The following is a 20,537-nucleotide window of genomic DNA, read 5'->3' as shown; positions in this document are numbered from 1 at the left end:
TTAGAACTGGACAGTGAAAGGAAGAAAAACGTGAGACATTAAAATTCAACTCTTTTATTTGCTGGAGTTGAAGGTACTGTAGACAGTTTCCATTTCTGATGTATATTATTGGTCTGTTAGTGAGGCAATTTCAGATCCAAAGGCTTAAAATTCACACACCTGGCCTTATCATCATAACACACCACAACACAACAGCTTTTTCTCATTACTGTCCATATTTGGCCAAAACCATCAGAAGACGACAGCATCATCCCAGTAGTGCTGAATGGCTTTCCTTTCTTTCCTCTAACTGTACCTGCACTAAAACCAGATTTGCTCAGAGAAAACTCATGCGTAATCTATTCTAACTTTTTCTATTTTCCAGGAGATGGAGGGGAAGGAGAAAAAAAAACACAAAAGAGAGGAAGCCACAACAGTCATTTAAAATGTGGCCCAGAAAGGGTCAGGACATGCGTCACAATCCCCAAAGTGCATTCTGGGAGCTGATGCTAGGGGTTACTGGTTACTGCCTATAGTGCCCAACCATGAAAAAGGGCAAAAAGGGACAGGTTGGGAATTTGAGCCATCAAATACATCCAAAGGTTACCGTGGCAGGTAGCAAATGCCTGTTTCCTGACTCTCAGAAACATACATACATCTACATTAAAAATGTACAGATCAATTACCAAGTATACTAATCTATGAATTATATTGCACACAAAAAAAAGAAACAAAATGCGTATAAATAGTACTTCTGAATGAAATGTACATTACATACAATAGACACCGCCTAGCTTGAAATAAATAAATAAATAAATAACACAAATGCAGAAAAAAAAGTGGATGTTTTTTCGCATTTCTTTCGAATGATGTGTGCCATGATATACATACTGTATCTTCAAAAACGCATGGTTGAGTATATGTGTGTGTGTTTGTGTGAGGTAGAACTCAGAAAGACGCACCACAGAAGAGAGGGGCATCTGCCACGGAGAGGACTGAAAATCACTGAACTGAGTTAAGGGCACTTAAATGAAATATCCTAAATATCAGACAGCTGTGAATAAAGTCTGAACGAACCTGCCATCAGGGTAAAGTGACTAATTTAGACTTAGTCTCTGGTGACAGTCCCCAAACACAGCTCACTCATCCTAGTCAGTGGAGTGGCCTATATTAACTTGTTACAGCGCTAACAGTTATCATTGGCTCGTTGCAATGCCACATTTCTATTCACTTACATTCACCCTGTTCTTCCTCATCCAACAGACCGTCATCTACAAATTACATCTAAATCAATAAACAAGTTAAAATACAGTCAGTTTACAGTATGCTATAGTAGAAAAAAGAAATTCAGTGTCAGGGCAACAGGGCATTTGACCGCTTGTCAAGATACACACAATCAGAGGTGACATAATACTAGGAAATAAGTTAACTTGGGATGCTTTCTACAAGAAAGATGAGGAATCATGTCAAAATAAAATCTATCCATCTGCATTTGGATCCAAGATTAAGTGTGCTATAGTCTACTTTTAAAAGTGAGGATTGGTGTAAATTCATTCAAATGTCCCAAGAATAATACAAAAATGCCAAATGAACAATTCAAAAATATACCCAACATAATATTGCATTGCTAACAGTGTGATAGTCGACTGTGTAGCAGTAGCTAAAAAAACAGCAATGTGTCAAGTACACTCAAATCCCTCTCTTTCCTTACATACATCACAGATTCACATCAAATCATACTCTTGATTCTTTGCAGCAAAAATACAGTAATAATGATACAATTTCAAACCACAATCATTTACAGCAGGATAGAGGGAGGGGGAAATAAAAACAAACTGTACATTAAAAGCAGCTCTACAAACTAACGAGAAGTTCCATTGGCCTAGACCCTTTCATGAGGAAAGGTTTGTTCTTTTGTGTAGGTGTGGGTTTGTGAGTTGTGTTTTGTGTGTGTGTCCGTTATCTGCAGCAGGCCAGTGCACCCAGAGAGGTATGGCTGTCCAGGCTGCTGTCTGTTTCAGAGGTCATGGTGGGGTCACTGCTAGGGTCAGTGGGTTCCGTCGACATGGACGAGACGTCATTGGCCGAAGAGGAGGAGGACGTGGGCTGGGGGGGGCTGTCGATCACTGCTGCACCTGTGCTGCGAAAAACACACGTCAACGCATAGGTTTCATTGAAATACACAGGATTCTGCCTTCGCACACGATGAGTCGCACATGCACATGGAGAAAGTTTGTCACATTTTAAATTCCCTGTAAGAAATGACTGGGTCATTTGCAGGCCAAAAGTATAAAGGTTAAAACTGGGCTAAATCTTTTTCGAAAAATTAAGTAATTACTGAAGCATTTAAATTCAGTTTAATAATTTATACAGTGTCAAATCATAACAGATGTCACCATAGGCACTGAGCAGACGAAAAAGTAATATTATTTTATATTTTTTTTTATATCTTTTACAAATAGAGTCATACAATTACAAGAAAAACATTCAATAAAACAATGACTGAATTGGGTAAAATGTCTTTACTTTTCCTGACATCCTTCTAACTCTACAATTACTATTTGTACTGTTTTGTGGAAACACCAGGACTTAATTCTTGAAATGTTATTTATGATTCTATCTTTAAAAAGAAAAATGAATATTTCAACTTGATGATCATCTTAATTTCTAAAATCTCCGGCTATGACTATAATACACTTTAACCGGTATTAAAACAGTGGTTTAATGTAACTTCGGAAAACCTTTTCAACACTTCAGCAGATTTTACTTCTTTATTTTTAACATCTCTTGGCTAAATCTGGGTTGTGTACATGTAACAAGTGTGCAGTGAATTTTAATAAAATACAATGTAATGTAAGAAAGATTACTAGCAAGATATTAGCACTTTTGCTTCATTTAATTATATAGAGTGGGTGTCAGCTTCTGGTAAACAACCATCATGTGCCTCTAACAAACAAAAATAGTACTGATTCACTGTAATTCATCCTTTCCACTTCCACCTCCTGGTACTGTATCTCCCAGAGTTATAATGATTACTCACCTAAAGGAGGTGGCTGGCCTCGTATCACTCCATTTTTTGTCCACTCCTCCCAATCACTCACTTCCTTATAAATAAGATCTACAAGTGAAAGAACACAACAGGGTTATGTCAGGCAAGGGAGACAGAGAGGAAGAATTGATGCTTGTATGCACAGTATGTGATACACTTTTTCTGTACAGTCAGAGTGTATTGCATACTGTACAGTCCAAACAGCATCATGTTTCTAATTTGGACGAGCTGTGCTGGTGTGACCCTTCTAAAAATGAGTGAGGGGTCATTATCACCTGGCAGGGTTTAGGATGAGCTCATCGTGCTGCACAACTGAAAGTGATATTTACTCACAATCTTAAGTCCTCTCATGCCCCACGGACTCAGGTTGCCCCACAGTGGAAAACATTAACTGAGAGGTTTTAAAAAGGGGATTTCAAGTCATGTCACGCACCCTCTGGCAACCACAGTGGAGATGCAGACCTCCTCAGGCAACAATGTCTGTAAACAACTGGCTAGATTTCTACGCATTCACTGGCTCACCCACTGGATTTTGTTACACATGGTTTATTTTTGTGCTTTCCATGCATTGAAAAAAAATGATGTCACTGCTATTCATACAATCTGACCAGCTGACCGTTACTTTTTCTTTGTAAACACATCAGATTTGCACAAATTTTATCCAAAAACTATAACACAACGCCCTCATAATGGTTAGTATTTGCATGGTAACATTAAATAATTAGTTAAATTCCTATGCTCAACATGTAGTGAGATTTGCACCAACCAATTTCCAAAAAAAAGGAAAGAAAAAAGTATTTTATCTGTGAAATCAACAGCTCAGCTTGGCACAGTGGTTAGTTCGTGCTGACTCAGGGGGCGGAGGGTAAATAATACACTGAAACTAACTGTGAAAATGAAGTGTGGAGTTGAGTGTTAAGATTCTTAGCATGCTGTCTAACCTTTCCACTCCTCCACAGTGTGCTCCCTCTCGTCCAGCTGTTTGTCTGCGAACTTCGGAGGTGGCTAAGAAAGAGAAAATGGCTTAAATGGCACATTGGTGGTAGAGGAGCGATGCCAACTTTCCGCTTCCACAGAAGTAATTAAAATATCATGTGACCCCATTTAAGGATCACGCCGTGCGATCGGCGATCCACTTACCGCTTCCACTTCTGCTGGGTCATACCAAACGTTGATGTAGGGGTGCTGCAGGGCCTCGTCCACCGAGATGCGCTTGGAGGCATCAATCACTAACATCTTGGATAAGAGATCTCTTGCTTGGCTCGCTGAGAGGAGAAACAACAAACAGATAAGGTGTTGAGGTATGAATCACAAGACTTCAACTGGGATCTGATGGATGCATTTTTAACGGTTTTGGATTATGATATAACACAGCTTACCTTTCAGCTTGTTGTGATCAGAGTCAGCGGGGAAGAGCACGTCAGGGAAGAGTTTCTCGAAGGTGTATCCAGCATAGCGTGGCCTGTTTTCTACATACGTTCTTACTGACTGGTTCAGCTTCATTAGGAAATCCTGAGATGGAGTGCCGAGCTGCTCAATTACCTTGTTCCACTGGTCGATGTCTGAAGTGTAAATGTTAAGGAAACACTACACACACACACACACACACACACACACACACACACCATGACATCATGGCAGCAACATTTAAGCTTTTTTGAGGTACACACACCAATACCCCATATGCACACATAACACAGCTAAATCACATGATCTACGCACTCATTCTTCTCCTATACAACTTATACATGAACTGCTCTGGAGAAGAGCAATGATGGAGGTCACGTTTGTCAAGTGGAAAACTCGAAAATGGATTGTGACAAAGTGACAGAGGGAAGCTATCAAGATGGTGTTGGATCTCTTCACACAGAATGAAGCGATGACACGGTGATTCAATCAATGATGGGGAAGGATACGATCAGTGCCGGGGAACAACACGCTTCCCCTGATCATCTCGGCCACTATGCAGCCCACTGACCATACGTCCACTGGAGGTGGATGTTGAGATGACAGGGAGGTGGACATGCAAACAAAAAATGATGATGAGAAAATAAAGACACACACATAAAAAAGGATAAAAACAACCAAAGGCAAACTGAGAAGAAGGCAAACAGAGAGGCAGTGGTGTGATGATGTGTGGAAATGAAAATGGAGAACATGCAGCATCAGCCAGGTGCATCAGAGGAAGAGCAATGCAGTGGTGAGCGGATAAAAATGAGAATTGACACTATATTAACAACTCCCCACAGCCTGGCACAAAGTATTATATTCAATCCAGCTCAGCAGGGACAGCACAGTCACTTTGCAAGTATTTTAAAGTCCCAAGGATACAGTCCCTTCCTGGGAAGAGGATTTTATGGCGAACCATTTCCGCCAATATGCAGCCCACAGACCATATGTCCACTAGTTTAGTGGAACAGGGTAATCAAAGCCAATAAGAGGTGAGAGGAATGCATAACAACAGGTTAGTAACACATATGAGGCCGGTTAGTGAGCATTTTCTTATAATAAATTCCCATTATACAGAAGCAGCTAACACGGTGTTAAAAGCAAGATTTATCTCAGGTCCCTGAATGTGGGTTATAACAGATCTGACGCAAAAAGGCTTTAAAGGTCTTTTTATACTGAAAAGAAAAGAGCAGCAGGTCATAGATAAATACTAACCATTGGCTTGGTAGCCCATGCCCAGAATAACCTCAGGTGCTCTGTAGTAACGCGTCACCACATACGGTGTCATCAGGAGGCCTGTGGCGGCCGTCCGAGCCAAGCCAAAGTCCAAAATCTTCAGTGTGCAATCTGACTTGACGACGATGTTACTGGGCTTGAGATCCTACAGAGGGACACACGGCAAAAAAAATGGCGTTAATGTTTTCAAAGAAGAGCAAAGGCCTTATTGAAGAAGTGTGCGTGCAGCTAATGTATTCATTTTCCCCTTATAGCGTTAGTGAAGCAGCGAAACACCACAATGAGACAACATGCAGCCTACATTACAGCGTCTTGATCAGCTGTTACATTCAAACAAAGATTGTTCAGCTTTTTTTTATTGTCTATAAAAGTTACACAATCACAGAGAGCTTTATCATCCATCATTAAAGTACAGTGATGTACTGCAGGTGCCAGCTGCAGCTGTTTTATAAAAGATGACATCATTTAACTTTGCCATATTTCTCTGAACAAAACTATTTATCGAAGTGTTTGGTTTGCTGCTAACAAACGCATTTCAAGTTTTACAGAATAATCAAGCAGTGACATTTCACAGTAATGATTTTGTCTTGTCTTGTTTTTGTTGCGAGTCTCTCTTCATGATGGGGCCGGTGCATTGTACACCTGGTATTATTGATCCAGATGTGGAAATCATACACTCACCTCCCCTATTTGATGAGGAGGTCAGAGGTTCGTATCAGCTACAAGAGAGCTACTTGAAATATAGGGTTTGGTTCATTAAGAACAATTTAGACGAAAGAAAAAAGACACAAATATGAATGCTGTTTTAGCAGAAATAGTTAACACAAAGTGTGTCCAATATATTTTTATAGGTTTTTATTGGTAGTTAAAGGACTATACTCCTGATCTAACGGCGTGCCAGTCGACCGTTTCTACTTTAGTGTCATGTAACAGCAGATTTAACAGTTCCTCTTCAGAGCGCTCGCCTGGCATCGGTCTGTGTCGTTCCTGTAGGCCGACTGATGCTCACCCTGTGAATGATGCCGGCAGCGTGGAGGTGTTTGATACCACACAACATCTGATAGAGCAGATAGGACAGCCGCTCATGGTCCAGCTCCATCTGAATGACCTGGCACAGGTTGGCATCCATCAGCTCCATCACCAAGTACCTGACAGAGCAGAAACAGTTATGTGTGAGCGTGGGAGTCATTTAAAGCAAACACACAAGAGGGAGTCATTCTGGTTTATGAGCAATACACAATGTATACCTGACAATGAAAACAAACAGACGTTACTTACACATCTTGGAAATCTTCTAATGATTTTTGTGGTGTAAATACATTTAATAGGCCGATGATCTGTGGATACAAAACACCATCAATCAGAATGATATTCACATGAAAGCATCATTACACATTTAAGCATAAGATTTTATAAATCTAAAGCAGTATGTCTCCTACTGGTGGAGTGTGATGTAGCCCAGCAGATTTGCATACTTACATTTTTGTGATTGACACATTTCATTAGGACTAGCTCTCTGTACGCCCTCTTGGCATGGGTCTGATTCTGAAACGGCCGACTCAGCTTCTTGATGGCAACATTTCGTTCAAGGATTTGGTCGTAAGCTGAGCTGAAGGACAAAGAGACGAAGAAAATTCAACATACGGTCACAAATGAGGCAGAACAGGCAGCAGACATGGAGGAATGATGGGAATGCGTCACTTTGATAGTATAAATATTTCAGCTTTTGTCATCAAGAAAACAAATAAAAGCTCTGATTTACATGGATTTATATAGTTATTTCTTGAGGCAATGTTAAATGAAATGCTCTGTGGTTTTCACGTGGTTCTGTGAAACATATTTCACCACATAGCTGCTGACTGACTATAAATGAGGTTGAAACACTTACCAGACGATTCCCTGCGCTCCTGAGCCGATGGGTCTTAAATTCTGGTATCGCTTCAGAACTGTGAACGTCGAATCTCCGACATCTAGGCTGTAGAACTCTTTCTCTTTCTTGTTTTTGTTCATGGTGAATTCTTCAATTACTGCCTTCTGCGCATCCAAAAATGTCCTCTGTGTACACAAAGACAGACACACACTGTTAAAATATTTTGTCGCGCTGGGACTACGCCACAGATCCCACAAGAGCCGCTGAGCAGACCGGGCGAAAATTAGAAAGTCAAATGAAAATCCCTGCCCCCGAGAAAGCAGATTAGGAGTAAAGGAGAAAAGACACTGCTGAATTTCACACTTGAGGCGAGCACTGCAGCTCCTTATCTCAGCAACTCAGCAAACACACCAGGATGGAAGATTTGATATCATCAGCAGGGGTGGCAGAACAGCAGGCCACGGGGAGGTCTACTCCATCATGTGAAACATGAATCTCAGAGTGACTCTGTCACGCTGGAAAACCAAGCCCAGTGATAATTCCTCTCAGTTTGGACCCCAGCCCAGGACTCCAGTCCAGTTCTACAAGCAGGTCTTCCACAGCCGCATGTTAACTGGGTCAAGTTGCACCAAGAGGCTGTGAGCCCAGATAAGACACAACACGGAGATGCCAATTTGTGAGCACGATGTTCCTGAACAAGTTTCATTTTGCATCAAAACAAAACAAACAAACAAAAAAATCTAAAAAAAAAAAAAAAAAAAAAAGGAGAAAACCTAAAATCGACTTCCTTCCTCTCCTATTGGTCTGTTCTTATATAAGCAACGTAATCGCCCTCCCCATTCCTCCACTCTCCCGACACACAGTCCATATGAGGGATATAATTGCCAGAATAAAATGAGTCAGCTCTCCTTCTGTTCCTCCAACGTCACAAAGACGTACATAACATCCTCCTCCCTCACAACATGAAAATAGACATGTCACTTCTTTTTATACTTTCGACAGGAAGACAATTACGCTCATCTGAGCTATGATGGCTTGAATGAGGCTGGAGTCATTCTGCAGTGAGTACTCTTTGGTGTCATATTGACTTATCTCTTGCTCTCTTGTAAGGTCATTATTTTTTTAATAATGTCTGTCCATTATAAAAATTAAGGTCAGGCAAGTGCAGGTTTAAAGTTTGATATCTTATGATCCCTTAACCACCTCTGTAGTCACACACAGTGCTCATATTGTCTCTGCTGGACAATAAATTAGTATTGATGCTTACAAGTACATGCAGCCTCAACAAATTCCTCTGGATCAATAACACACAATTAGGCTGCGGTAGTACTAGTTCCATGCAGCAGCACCTGTGAGACATGTGGAGGTTGTGAATGGATTTAAAGGCGGGAGCTGGAATACATCAAAAGGTGCCTTTAATATCCTACAAAAGCAGAAATACAACAGGGTCATTCCTAGAGTGCACTGCTGTCTTGTCTAATAACTTTGCTTTTTTATGCACAAGTTGCCTCAGCCTGATGATTTCATGAATGGCCTCCAAAGCACACACACACAGCATCTAAAGGTCGACTCACACCCTGGCAATGGTTGGCATTAATATCTAAGCCTGTTAATCTAAATATAACACAAAAATTACACGTTATTAGAAAACAGTGTCACTGTTGCACACTGCATCTCAACACAATATCAGGTGATACATTGTAGCTTTCTTTATAGTCAATTATACAGCCTCGTGGCTGGAAAATAATAGGCAATTGTGTCCATTTAGGCTATAGGGTTTAATACCATCTTGTGTTCTGTCCTTTACATCCACACATGCAAGAAAATATCAGCTATAGCCTGGTCACATTTGTCATGGATCATGTAGCTTCTGGCACATACGTATATACCGCACTGTACCCCTCATATATCCTGCTGTGTATCCAATCTGAGGCTGGTTGGAGCACACATGCACAAGTGAAGAAAGACTAGAGAAACAGAGCAAATTGCCATATTAACAGGGGAGGCTGAGAGGAGGATCACTATCGATCCGCTGTTTATTTTCATTCCATGTCAGTGTGTTAACCTTGGACACACGACCCCTGGTCCCGGCGGCTTGTCGACGGCAGCAGGTAAATGACGGCATCAGAGCACAGAGCCGTGCATGTAGCTAAGCGCCTCAACAAGCCGGACGCTGCACAATAAGACATAATACAGGGGATAATAACGACCAAATACCGTGATATGACGGGGCCTGTTCCGCAGCCGGCGGCGACACTATCTGTCGTCTCGATCTCCACGCGATCGCTTGTGTACGGACGTATTTCACTGTAGCGACGTGCAGCAGGACGGTGTGCTGTGTTTACGGGTGAGTAACAACGGGAAACACAATGTAGCCTAACACCCTTCAAACAACAGCCGAGTCGGTGAACGAGCATGCACACACACACACACACACACACACAGCGGTGTATACGGTGCGACCCTCCCCCACGGCCAAACAATAAGCACGTCTGAGGAGGAGCAGAGGTGCGAATCCTCATCTTACCTCCCGTCTTCAAAACCAAACTATCGATCCGCCTCCTCCGCTAGGTCCGATCGGCGGCGAAGTGTTCCGGAGCAGCGGGCGATTCGTTACTGCCGCCGGTGAGGGATGGTTTATTCCGTTGTGCGGCTTAAAAATACATGACCTCACCAAATTCACTTGCCTACGTTTCCATCTGGCTGCTACTGACAGGCCGGGGCGCGCAGTGCGCACGGGGCATGCGTCCCAGTATCACGTCACTCATCCACTCTGACACACCCACCACCCCCTCCATCCATCCTTCCTTCCTTCCGCCGCCATCTATCTATCTATCTATCTATCTATCTATCTATCTATCTATCTATCTATCTATCTATCTATCTATCTATCTGTCTATCTGTCTGTCTATCTATCTATCTATCTATCTATCTATCTATAATCCACGTTAAACTAGAATTAAGGCCATTTATGCCCGCAGTAGATTTAGATGGATAGGCTCATTGAAAATATATAGACCCAATACTGCATGATAAGCAGTCAGAGCCCAGATACAGACACAGGCCATATTTCTGCCTGACAACACATTATACAAGTTACGATAACTGTAATGAACATTTCAAGTAATAAATGCCATAATGGATGAAGAAAGATGAGGCTGCAAACTTCCGCCTGCTTTATATTTCCTAAAATGTGTTTATTTTCTGGGGACAAAAGATACTGGCTGACAGGGTGTGTATAGTTTATGGATCACTGAGCACACAGTTCAAAAAGTCTCACATCATTTTTCTTTTCTTTTTTTAAACTGAGACAGAAAATATGTGGAAACTGACAAATCCCTTATGCTTTCCCTGTTAAAAAAACAGCACAATGGAATAGAGAGGGAAGCTGAATGTGCAGGGAAAGGAAATATACCGAATATAGTGAAGCATTTGCAAAGCTTCAAGAAGAATTGTTAGGTACAGTATAGGCCTATATACGTAAGTTTACAGGGTTTAATTTGCACTGGAATATGTCCACATACACTATGTCAACTAAACATGTGATAAAGCATGTCTCTGTTTATATCAGTTAAGACCAAACTACTTTAACAATCAGACTGTGTCGATCACTCCTAGGACAAAACATGTCTGTCAATTCAACCGACCAAAATCATACAGTCTTGTTGCTCTCTCTATTGGTTCACTGTTTTGATTGACTGTGTTGTTGTATATGGGACCCCAGTGTGTCGGCTGACTGTATATCTTTCAAACAACACAATTGGAAGACAACAACACAAGTAAATGATAGTGGGTGCAGCATGATGACAAAAACAGTTTGAGGTAGAGTAGGCTACACAGGCAAATGTTGGCACATAGTAGACACTGTGTATGGACATGTAGTGTTTTTTTTTTTTTTTTTTTTTACACAAAACAAATGTGATTCTTTCTCTGTCTGATTTGTATATTTTAATAAGCCTGATCAGTTTAAAAGAGACTTTTCTGTCTTTTAATGTAAACACAACAGTCTTTTAGTCAACTTAGCTACTCTACAGTTCTAAAATTAGGATGATGATGATGGTGCACAGACACTATTTCCCCTAAAAAACTTTTAGTTTTATGTCACTAATATTTATGATTTACAACAGTTAGTCAGTTAGTTGATTAGTTAGTTAGGGAAGCATGGGTATGTGAAAGTGTTGACACTTTTGTCAGTTTCCATGATAAACAGTGGTGCTGCAGTGATAATATATAGCTATAAATGAATGATTAGACTCTAACTGCATGGCCACTGTCACCAGGGCAACATTTGGCATCTTCTGTGAGCCAATAGATCTTTATATCTCCAGCGCTTATTTCACTGTGGGATCATTTGTGGACTACGACAGACACGGGCTCTGCAGAAATCCATTGCATAGTAGTTCGGGTCTACGTGTAGTAGGCTACCTATACGCTACAACAGCGGGGGTACTGTATATGCACGGAGCCACGCTCTGCGAGGGCATGTGACTGAATAAGGACATTAGGTAAAATTACGTTAAATTCGCGCTGAGTAGTTTCAATTCTCCCTGCACCCACCTGACAGCCCTGGATGGTCGTTAGCCTATTTATCCTTGTCCCTGCCTGCGCAGATACCCCGGGGCCTGCAGAGACAAGCTGCGCGCAATAGACCTGGGAAGTGGCATGGATGAACGTCCCAGCACCGACTCCCGCAGCAAGAGCAGGCTACTACGGCTCCTTACCCCTTGTTCGAAGAGAGCCCGCAGTGTTATGATCATCGTGGGGGAGCAGCCCTACTGCAGCAGGCTACAGTCCACTCGCTTTGCCGAGGTCGTTCGTCCTTCCCAGGCTTTCTCAGTAGCGCACCTACAGTATACCGCTGAGGAGCCACCGCACCTTTGGGCGTCAGACGGATTAGTTAAATCGGTGTAGCTGATCTCACGCCACCCGCTATTGGTGGCTCTGACCTGCCGCTGTCAAACCGCGAGGCTAATCCAATTAAGTGTTTAAAGGCGAGAAGCTAAGAATAGCGCAAATTACAGTAAAAAGTTTCAGATCGTCAGCGTGGTGCCGGTTGGTAATAGAGCAAATGAATGGGGCACTATGTGTGGGTAATGTCACTGATGAATTACCTGCCAGAGCGAAGCAGCCTTTAGTGAGAGGACGTCAAAACAGCAATGCCATGATCACAAGGATTATTTTGGATCCGCGGTGGGAGCGCTGAAGATAACACAAAGGATCAGCACGCTCACATAGGTTACATATGCTACCAGGTAATGTTTCTCTCCTGTATCATCTCCTTCCTATGGTCCTGTGTGGCACTTTGTATTGTGGTTGGTTGTCTTCAGATTTATATCAATATGCTCTGTTAGATTTATAGATGGAAACTAATTCACTTTAACCAAAGATAGGCTACACACACTCACAGGATTATGATGAGATTTATCTTTAAGAGTCATAAAGATGCAGAGTGTAGCATTCACATTTATTCAGGCCTGTGAGGAGGAGAATAATCATGTTGTTGAATTTTGTTGTTTGTTAGATGCTGCCTCTGCTCTATAGCTACACAAACTGGCCTCTGATCATAATATCATGTCCATACTATGATGATAGCTACATGATTGTCACCTTGTGGTGGGAAAGAAGGTCGTAAAACAGAGACCTAGATCCTGAACAAGCATCATGTCCCACATTTCCAAGGATACAGCACAGCTTCTCTTCAGTCTGTGTCTATACATCATGTGATTGTCTGCTAAACAAGGTGGGTTGTGTGGATCAGGTTAGTGTCGACTTATTTTCTGCAATTTATTACAAACCTTATGGTGCTTAAAGATGCTCGTACACACAAATCTGTGGCAACTAGTGTGTGCAACGGATGTGGCATCAGATTATTAGGCACTAAAAATAGTTGGTTTCTAGACAGCAAGAGGCATCCTGCAACTGCACAAGAGACGTCTGGGAATTTGGTATTTCTCTACACTTCCATTTCAATCACAGCTTGCAAAGGTTGGGATTTAGGGAGATGCTCGGATAGAAAGTGAAAGTTTGCTGGTGAAAGCGTCAATGGTCCAAATGTTGAGGTTCCAAAGTTCCTTTACATTGGTTTACCGCCCCAGAAATCCAGCCATGCGTGACCGTGTGATGTCAATGTAACAAGCAACAAATAACCAGGTGTTTCCCATCACTACTCCTGCAGACAGACCACACTGAGGGAGCACAGCGGCTAAAGTTTTACTCAACAGTTTATGGGTGGGTTGCACCTGGCAGGGATTTTTATCTATACTTTTATACTTCTTCAATAACAAACTACGAACAGGGATACAGTTTTACATTTCTCGTCAATATAATGATAATCACTGTTTTAAATGACCATGTGCAGTTTCACAAGACCTCATAATATCACAGTTTCAGAGTTGTTTTTGTTGAGGGGGGGCTAATCTTGTAAGGCTTTCCCTTAAGTTCAGTCAACCTGGGTGTCATGAGCTCAGGATAAATTCAGTCTAAGTGAGGGGTTTAATCAGGCCTAAAGTAATTGGGTTGGTGTGTATCAGTCAGAGCTTGTTGTTTTGTCCAGTATGATACGTATATAGTTGGCTGTGAGCAACCCATTGTATTTGTGTTGTGATCACTCAGAGGACCAAAATAAGAGGAAAGAAGTGCATTAAGGTTGGGTGTCACGGCCTTTACCATCAAGAACAACCAGACATCAAGTCAGATTTTATCCTCAGTATTGTTTTTTTTGCTCTCAAAACTCTGAGGTTGGACATGCAGTCAGAAAAAATCCCAGACTTAATAAACATTAATGTGTTGCAGTCATTCCTGCAATCTGAGCTCTAACATCCACTAGTAGCTGCCTAGTGTTCGTCTATACTGTAATATTTCAAAATGGTGGCAGTTTGTTTTCAAGTCAATCTGGTGTTCATCTCAGATTTACAACAGCGTGCAGTCTTTAAGATCATTTAGGGCATGTGCTTTCTTAGAAAGCAATAATCCCAGCCAGAAAGACATTTTACTGGGTGATTGATTCAGTCTAACCATGCACATCTACCTCATCTAATGATGCAAGATGAACTCATTACTTGAGTTAATTTTAGATTAGATTAGATTTTAATTTGCATATTTGTAGGAAAAGAACAAAAATGGTCAAAATGATGTTTGTCATATGTAATTGATGTATAGCAACGATACCAATCATTTCCAAAGAGAGGAAGCCTCTCTGTACTGTTCTCATATCTCCATCAGTCTGTAAGGTCTTTTTTCCCGTCTGTGCTGGCAACTGTGTATAGCTGTGGTAATACCCACACAGTATGTGACAACAAAACTAATATAGGATCATGACACAGTTGCTGTGGTGCCAGAAGCGCAGCTCCCTCAGAACCACCCTCAGGTCAGAAAAAAGCCTATTACGAAATGGGAGGAGCAGAGAGATCGAGAGGCAGCGAGACCAGTGGACTAAGATAATCTAATCAGAGTCCAGTGCAAAGAACTGCAAAGTTTCTCAGAACTCCCTCTCATATGTGTCTCCGAGGACAAAATGGTGTTGACAGGCTGTGACAACAGCAGTAATACTGTCACAGAGAGATGTAAGAGGAGGATGAGGAAATGAGAGAAGGAGAAGGAGGAGAAGGATAAGAGGCCTGACAGTACACACTGTGAGCGCTGACATTAAGACATTCATTCAGCACCTGTAGACGTTTATTTACAGAGCAAAAGTGGGAAAAAAAGAAACCTCTCTTCCAAATTAACAAAGACTCTAATCAGCAAATTTTGTAATTTGGATGTGTGTGTGTGTGTGTGTTTTGTGTGTCTGTGTGTGGACTGGGTGTGCAGGAATGAGTGCAGGATGAGCAGCACTTTTGTAACATTAGCTGAAGTACTGGAGGCGCGAGGGGGACCTCTGCTGGAGGAGGAGGTCTGGTCCCTGCTGCTGGGCACTGCAGAGTCTTTAGTGGATGTCTCCTATAAGGGTAAATAACCCCTCTTATTGTTGGCTCTCATGTATTGTGTCTTCACAGCATAGCAGCATCATTATGTTACTACAATGTAAACATAACCATCTGTATATATGTTGCAGTGTTTCTGTCTCACTCAGTGCTACTTTACCGTAGTACCTGTATTCGCACCATCATTGTATATTATGGTCTTCCTTCTGTTTTTTTTTTTTTTTTTTTTTCAGGTCACAACAATATGTGTAATATCATAAGCCCCACCTCCTTGTTGCTGTCAGCCACTGGTACCTTAGCATTTAAGAACTGTGGCCTATCAGATGATGTTACCACCTTCACTGCTCCAGAAATGCTGCAGGGCCGTGCCAGCTCAACCAAGCCTGCCATAGAGAGGGTCAGTGCATGCATCCTCATTTCTGTCCTAAGACCTCACGTTACAGCCACTGGCAGACTTGTCAAACACTAAAAGAGTATAATATTGCATTGAGGTAACTTTAAACCCTGCACTGACTTGAACTGATTACAAGTCACTGCCATCATGTCATGTCTTTTTCCTCCAAATGTGAAATCTCAGGATGTCAGGAGCTGAAGGACGGCTGAGATGTAATGTCGCCATCTAGTGGTCTATCTGTGCTCTGCATTTTGAAGCCTCAATGTTCAACACTCTTTAGTTTATTATCAGAATATCTATGATTGTCTCACACACCTCTAGCCAATCAGCCTAGATACATCCTTCATATTTATAGTCATAATATGTCTTTTATATAACCGTAGATGGAGAGAGTTGCCTTGAAGAGCTGTGGCATTTAATAAACATCACAAATATTGTTGTTTTTACTCAACTGCCCATCTCTAGTAGCCTAGAAATCTAGACGCACCCTAGCAGCAGCAAATATTTACATTTTAATGATATAGTCTGGCTTGTCAGGCTACATCTCTAGTGCTTTCAAACACTAATTGATACAATTGCCCTTCATTAAATTAAGCATTAATTACTGTTGAGTTATCATGAAGAAAACTGTGTGTACTATTTGAAAGGGGGAAAAAATAGATTAACGTCTACTACATATACTTTCCTGTATGTGCTTTGTGTTTTTCTTCATCATTTCAGTATAATATAATAGTCCCTTCTCAATTATATTAAATTTAAACTTCTCCAGCTTGACCACAGTATGTTGTTGATGGTTTTATTTTAGAATTAGCCGATTATGGCAGTGTCTCTTGTTCTTAATCGGTTCATTTTGTTGCAGATGCTGGTATATTCACTGGGTATGACTCTCTACTGGTCAGTTGATTTTCACCTACCTCAAAATCAGGTGGGAGTGACAAAGCTCTAATATTTTATTCAGCGCCATCACTGTCTCACACCTCAGTTATTACAGTTGTTTTTTCCACTTTCATTGACTTCAGCCAGTCCAGTTGAGTGACCATCTAAACAGCCTCCTACTCAGCATGTGTGAGGACCTGGCCCACCGCAGGGTAAATCTCAACGCCATCCTGGAAGCCTGCGAATCTCAGCATAAAGCCTCCATCCTGCCATCGCCCACCAAAGTCATCAGACAGCTGGTGGAGGAGGTTTTTCATGATTCAGTGAGTATAGACACCCACAGTGTGTTCCTGTCTGCTCTGCAAGCGTTTCAGCTTTCTGCAGACCATTGTGAATGTGTCAGAGTTCAAATAAGTACTCTTTAATAATCTGTGTCGTAGCAAAAAAAAAACATGAATGTAAAATGTAGAATTGTTTCTTTTCCTCCAGGATCAAGGCTCTTTACCAGACAGTAACGTCCCATTGAGTGGCAGGAGCCAGATGATCAGAGAGAGACTTCATGGTGAGTCACAAAACTCAGGATTACTTTGCTCTAAATTGGGTCAATTTGTGATTCTGTAACAAAAAATGAACCAGAAGTGTGTGTATTTCATGGGGGTTTCCTGTTTTGCTCTATAGCCTATTTTAGTTTACCATCATAAATAAATCTGACCTTTAAAAAACAGTTGTTTTCACATATTTGCAGAAAATAGTTGCAGCCAATAGCTGTTTTTTTGACTGGAGATAGTGTACAGGTCAACAGGATTAAAATCTTAACCTAAAGCAAGCCCAGGATTAGTTTTCCTGCGAGAGCCAATAATCAGATACTGATTGTGGAGGCTTCGGGCTAAACCCTCTGCCAGCCTCAGTTCTGTCCAAACATCTCAGTGTCTCCGGGGAGCGCAGAGACAGACAGGAATCCAACATTGCTGTCATCTTTCATCTCTTACCTGGTTGACAGGAAAGAGAGGGCCATTTTCAGACGAAGGGAGTGCTGAGGGGAGAAGATACTCAACGGACTCTGACTCAAAGTCAGGTACGACCGTGATGCAGAGGAAACCAAACCTGAAACGAAGTCACAGAATGGTAGAAAGAAATGAATTCTTAGGTATTATTCTTAACAATAGATATATATTGATATAATCCTTATTTATTATTAAGCATAACCTATAATGCTTTATGTGTTTTTGTAGCTTTTTTTTCTTCCTATTAATAATGTGTTCCAGCAGTAAGATGCTTATTTTGTCAGTGAAAATACTTTATTTATGTGTTTTCTAGGGAGTTTACCTCAGAGACCTTGGAGACCGAGGAGTTCTCCCACACCACTGTACCAATCTTCTTTAGAAAGGTATGTAGTATACACACATCTATATACACTATCACCACCAGGACTGTAATTAGGAGATGCTTTTCCAGCCATTAAAGATACATTATATTTGTGTTCATGTTGGCATAAAGCAATCCATCCATTTTTCATGTTCCCCGCCCTCGTTGTCTGTCCCGACTTTGAGGGGACGTGACATTGTCCCACACTTTGACTTTTCCAACTAGTCTGCACAACTATTACTCAATCTGTCCTTCCTCCATCTCTCTCTCTCTCTCTCTCTCTCTCTCTCTCTCTCTCTCTCTCTCTCTCTCTCTCTCTCTCTCTCTCTCTCTCTCTCCCTCTCTCTCCCCCAAGACTCCCCCGTGGGGTTCGTCACAGGGACAGCACCTGCAGTTGGCTCGGTCGGAGCCCTCACCACGACATCTCTCCCAAAACATCGGGCAGATCTCACAGTCCCTCCATCACCTTCAGTGAGTCCTCGCTCAGCCTGAGCCAGAGGAAAGCTAAGGTAAGACCGGGACATTTGCTAAAATGGTAATTCAGTAAGACAAATGTCCCCGAAAAAAACATAACTCAATTTGGAATACGGTGTTTAGCTGATAGAAGCTAATTGGTTTCTTTATGATAAATGTTTATTTTGTCAGGCTTTGGGTCCTGAGTTCATCAGAATGCCGGACGAACAGCATACTGTTCTCGAGCTTCCCGGATCTCTTGTGGTAAATCCTCCCTGTTCCTATATGCTGCTGACTCATTTTCATACAAACTGCTTTTCACAGTACCCTAACTTGTCTTTTCTTGCATGCTGAACTATGTCTGTTTGCATCATTGCATGCGCAGTATCTGTATGTGTCTGTGCATGCGTGTAAGTGCTCGTAGATGTTCTTTTCTGTGCATGTGTGTCAGTGTGTTTGTGTGTGTGTTTACACCCCAACAGTCCAGAAAGGGCCGCTCGTGCTCGTCTCAGAGAGAAGTGACCGTGGTGCTTCTCAGCGGACAGTACGTGGTGGTTCGCTGTGACATTAAGTCCAGAGCAAGGGACGTGTTTGACATGGTGGTGGCTCACGCAAACTTGGTGGAACATTTCTATTTTGGTCTTGCCTTTTTAGATGGTAAGGGAATATATTTTATAATTAACTGAACATCAATAACATAATTTAAAATTACATGAATATTCATGAATGTAATGTAGTCACAATAGGCATGATGATTATGTCTCAGTTACTGTGAGTGGGTTGTTGTTTCATTTCTTTCTCTATATGCAGACGATGAATATTTCTTTTTGGACCATGAAACAAAAATCTCCAAAGTTGCACCAGACAGTTGGAAAAAAGGCCAGATACTTTCCTTTTTGGTGTTTCTTCGAGTCAAATTTTTTGTTGACGATATTTCCTTCGTTTTGTAAGTACATCATTGGTTTTCTTACTTGGAAATCAATTTCAGGAAATCTATAGTTTAAAAGAAAAAAATATTTTACTTTTTGCTCACAGGCACAGACTGACTCGTCACCAGTACTACTTACAGTTCCGTAAGGATATCATGGAGGACAGGCTTTACTGTAACGAGGAGACGGGCTTGTTCCTCGCTGCTCTTGCTCTGCAAGCTGAGTTTGGGGACTACATGCCAGAGGTACCAAGGACAAAAATGAAAAACATTCATTTTATGCCCATAAATACCAGCATCATCTTTCAGAGTGTGTCACAGCAGCATATCTGGCTCTTTTTTTGTGTTATTTTAGTTGTATGGTAAGAATTATTACCAGCCAGAGCATTACGTGTCCACGAGGATGCTAGAGAAGCTGGCCCTGCCCAGTCTCAAGGAAGAGTTGCCAAGACTACATGCAAGTCATGCCCAGATGCTGCCCGAAGAGGCAGAAACAGAGTACCTAAAGGTATCCAGACTGCTAATGCATCCACCCACACACAAAGACAAAGACTCACATTGTCCTTTGGCTATTCCCTCACCTTGCAGTGTGTTAAATTAATAAGGTGCTCTGCACTTGCTAGAACCACTATTTGCTTTTAATTTGATCCGATCTTCAAAACATAAAAGTTTATCAAAGTGCTGCACAGTAAATGATGACACTTTAAAACAGAACACATATTCCCTCTCACACAAAGACACACAAGCAATTTAAAAAAATATGTGCCTCTCAGATTGCCCAGCAGTTACCAGAGTATGGGGTTATGTTCCACCGAGTGGGGAGAGAGAAAAGGCCGGTGATAGGAGAGCTGGTGTTGGGAGTCTGCGTCAAAGGGATCATCGTGTACGAGATGAAGAACCACGTTCGGACCGTCACCAGGCGCTTCCTCTGGAGGGAAACCGACTCCATCTCCACCGGGGTAAAAAATAAGTGGCATTCCAGTCTAGATTTTGCTCTATGAGATCGAAGCTTGAAG

At 41.7% G+C, this 20,537-nt stretch overlaps 2 protein-coding genes across 3 annotated transcripts in view; one reads left to right on the top strand and one right to left on the bottom strand.

Moving 5' to 3' along the window:
* Window positions 1-66: 66 nt before the first annotated feature.
* On the bottom strand, window positions 67-10,306 carry mapk8a (mitogen-activated protein kinase 8a). Of its 2 annotated transcripts, none has more exons than XM_083988509.1 (12): window positions 10,111-10,306; window positions 7,602-7,768; window positions 7,193-7,322; window positions 6,992-7,050; window positions 6,723-6,861; window positions 5,693-5,858; window positions 4,945-5,016; window positions 4,408-4,590; window positions 4,169-4,293; window positions 3,970-4,033; window positions 3,020-3,097; window positions 67-2,119 (listed from the first exon to the last, which is right to left on the bottom strand). In XM_083988509.1, the coding sequence occupies exons 2-12, from the start codon at window positions 7,721-7,723 to the stop codon at window positions 2,103-2,105; spliced, it is 1,155 nt and encodes a 384-aa protein (XP_083844635.1). In that variant the 5' UTR covers window positions 7,724-7,768; window positions 10,111-10,306; the 3' UTR covers window positions 67-2,102. The 2 variants fall into 2 exon arrangements, with proteins under 2 accessions (XP_083844635.1, XP_083844634.1); XM_083988508.1 differs by having other exon boundaries at window positions 67-2,114.
* The window catches only part of ptpn20 (protein tyrosine phosphatase non-receptor type 20), a gene marked incomplete at its 3' end in the record, with an annotated part of 26,846 nt that continues 16,144 nt past the window's right edge, over window positions 9,836-20,537 (top strand). The window contains exons 1-15 of the mRNA XM_083988507.1: window positions 9,836-9,930; window positions 15,393-15,529; window positions 15,739-15,902; window positions 16,759-16,824; window positions 16,919-17,098; window positions 17,265-17,337; window positions 17,776-17,850; window positions 18,093-18,162; window positions 18,496-18,649; window positions 18,786-18,857; window positions 19,076-19,250; window positions 19,404-19,539; window positions 19,629-19,767; window positions 19,877-20,029; window positions 20,295-20,480. Of these exons, the coding sequence (XP_083844633.1) occupies window positions 15,406-15,529; window positions 15,739-15,902; window positions 16,759-16,824; window positions 16,919-17,098; window positions 17,265-17,337; window positions 17,776-17,850; window positions 18,093-18,162; window positions 18,496-18,649; window positions 18,786-18,857; window positions 19,076-19,250; window positions 19,404-19,539; window positions 19,629-19,767; window positions 19,877-20,029; window positions 20,295-20,480 (1,767 nt within the window). The 5' untranslated portion in view covers window positions 9,836-9,930; window positions 15,393-15,405. The remainder of the gene's footprint in view (window positions 9,931-15,392; window positions 15,530-15,738; window positions 15,903-16,758; window positions 16,825-16,918; window positions 17,099-17,264; window positions 17,338-17,775; window positions 17,851-18,092; window positions 18,163-18,495; window positions 18,650-18,785; window positions 18,858-19,075; window positions 19,251-19,403; window positions 19,540-19,628; window positions 19,768-19,876; window positions 20,030-20,294; window positions 20,481-20,537) is intronic.

The sequence above is a fragment of the Trachurus trachurus genome (assembly GCF_905171665.1).
Source record: "Trachurus trachurus genome assembly, chromosome: 15".
NCBI lineage: Eukaryota > Metazoa > Chordata > Actinopteri > Carangiformes > Carangidae > Trachurus > Trachurus trachurus.
Note: the sequence above shows the minus strand (reverse complement) of the source record. Positions and strands in the feature narration are given on the sequence as shown.

Excerpts from the sequence above, each read along its gene's own strand:
- mapk8a (XM_083988508.1), bottom strand. The coding sequence starts at position 7,723 with ATGAACAAAAACAAGAAAGAGAAAGAGTTCTACAGCCTAGATGTCGGA. Across the intron at positions 5,017-5,692 it reads CATGGGCTACCAAGCCAATG|TGGACGTATGGTCAGTGGGC; the intron begins GTTAGTATTTAT and ends ATCCACCTCCAG. Across the intron at positions 3,098-3,969 it reads CACTGTGGAGGAGTGGAAAG|ATCTTATTTATAAGGAAGTG; the intron begins GTTAGACAGCAT and ends TTTCACTTGTAG.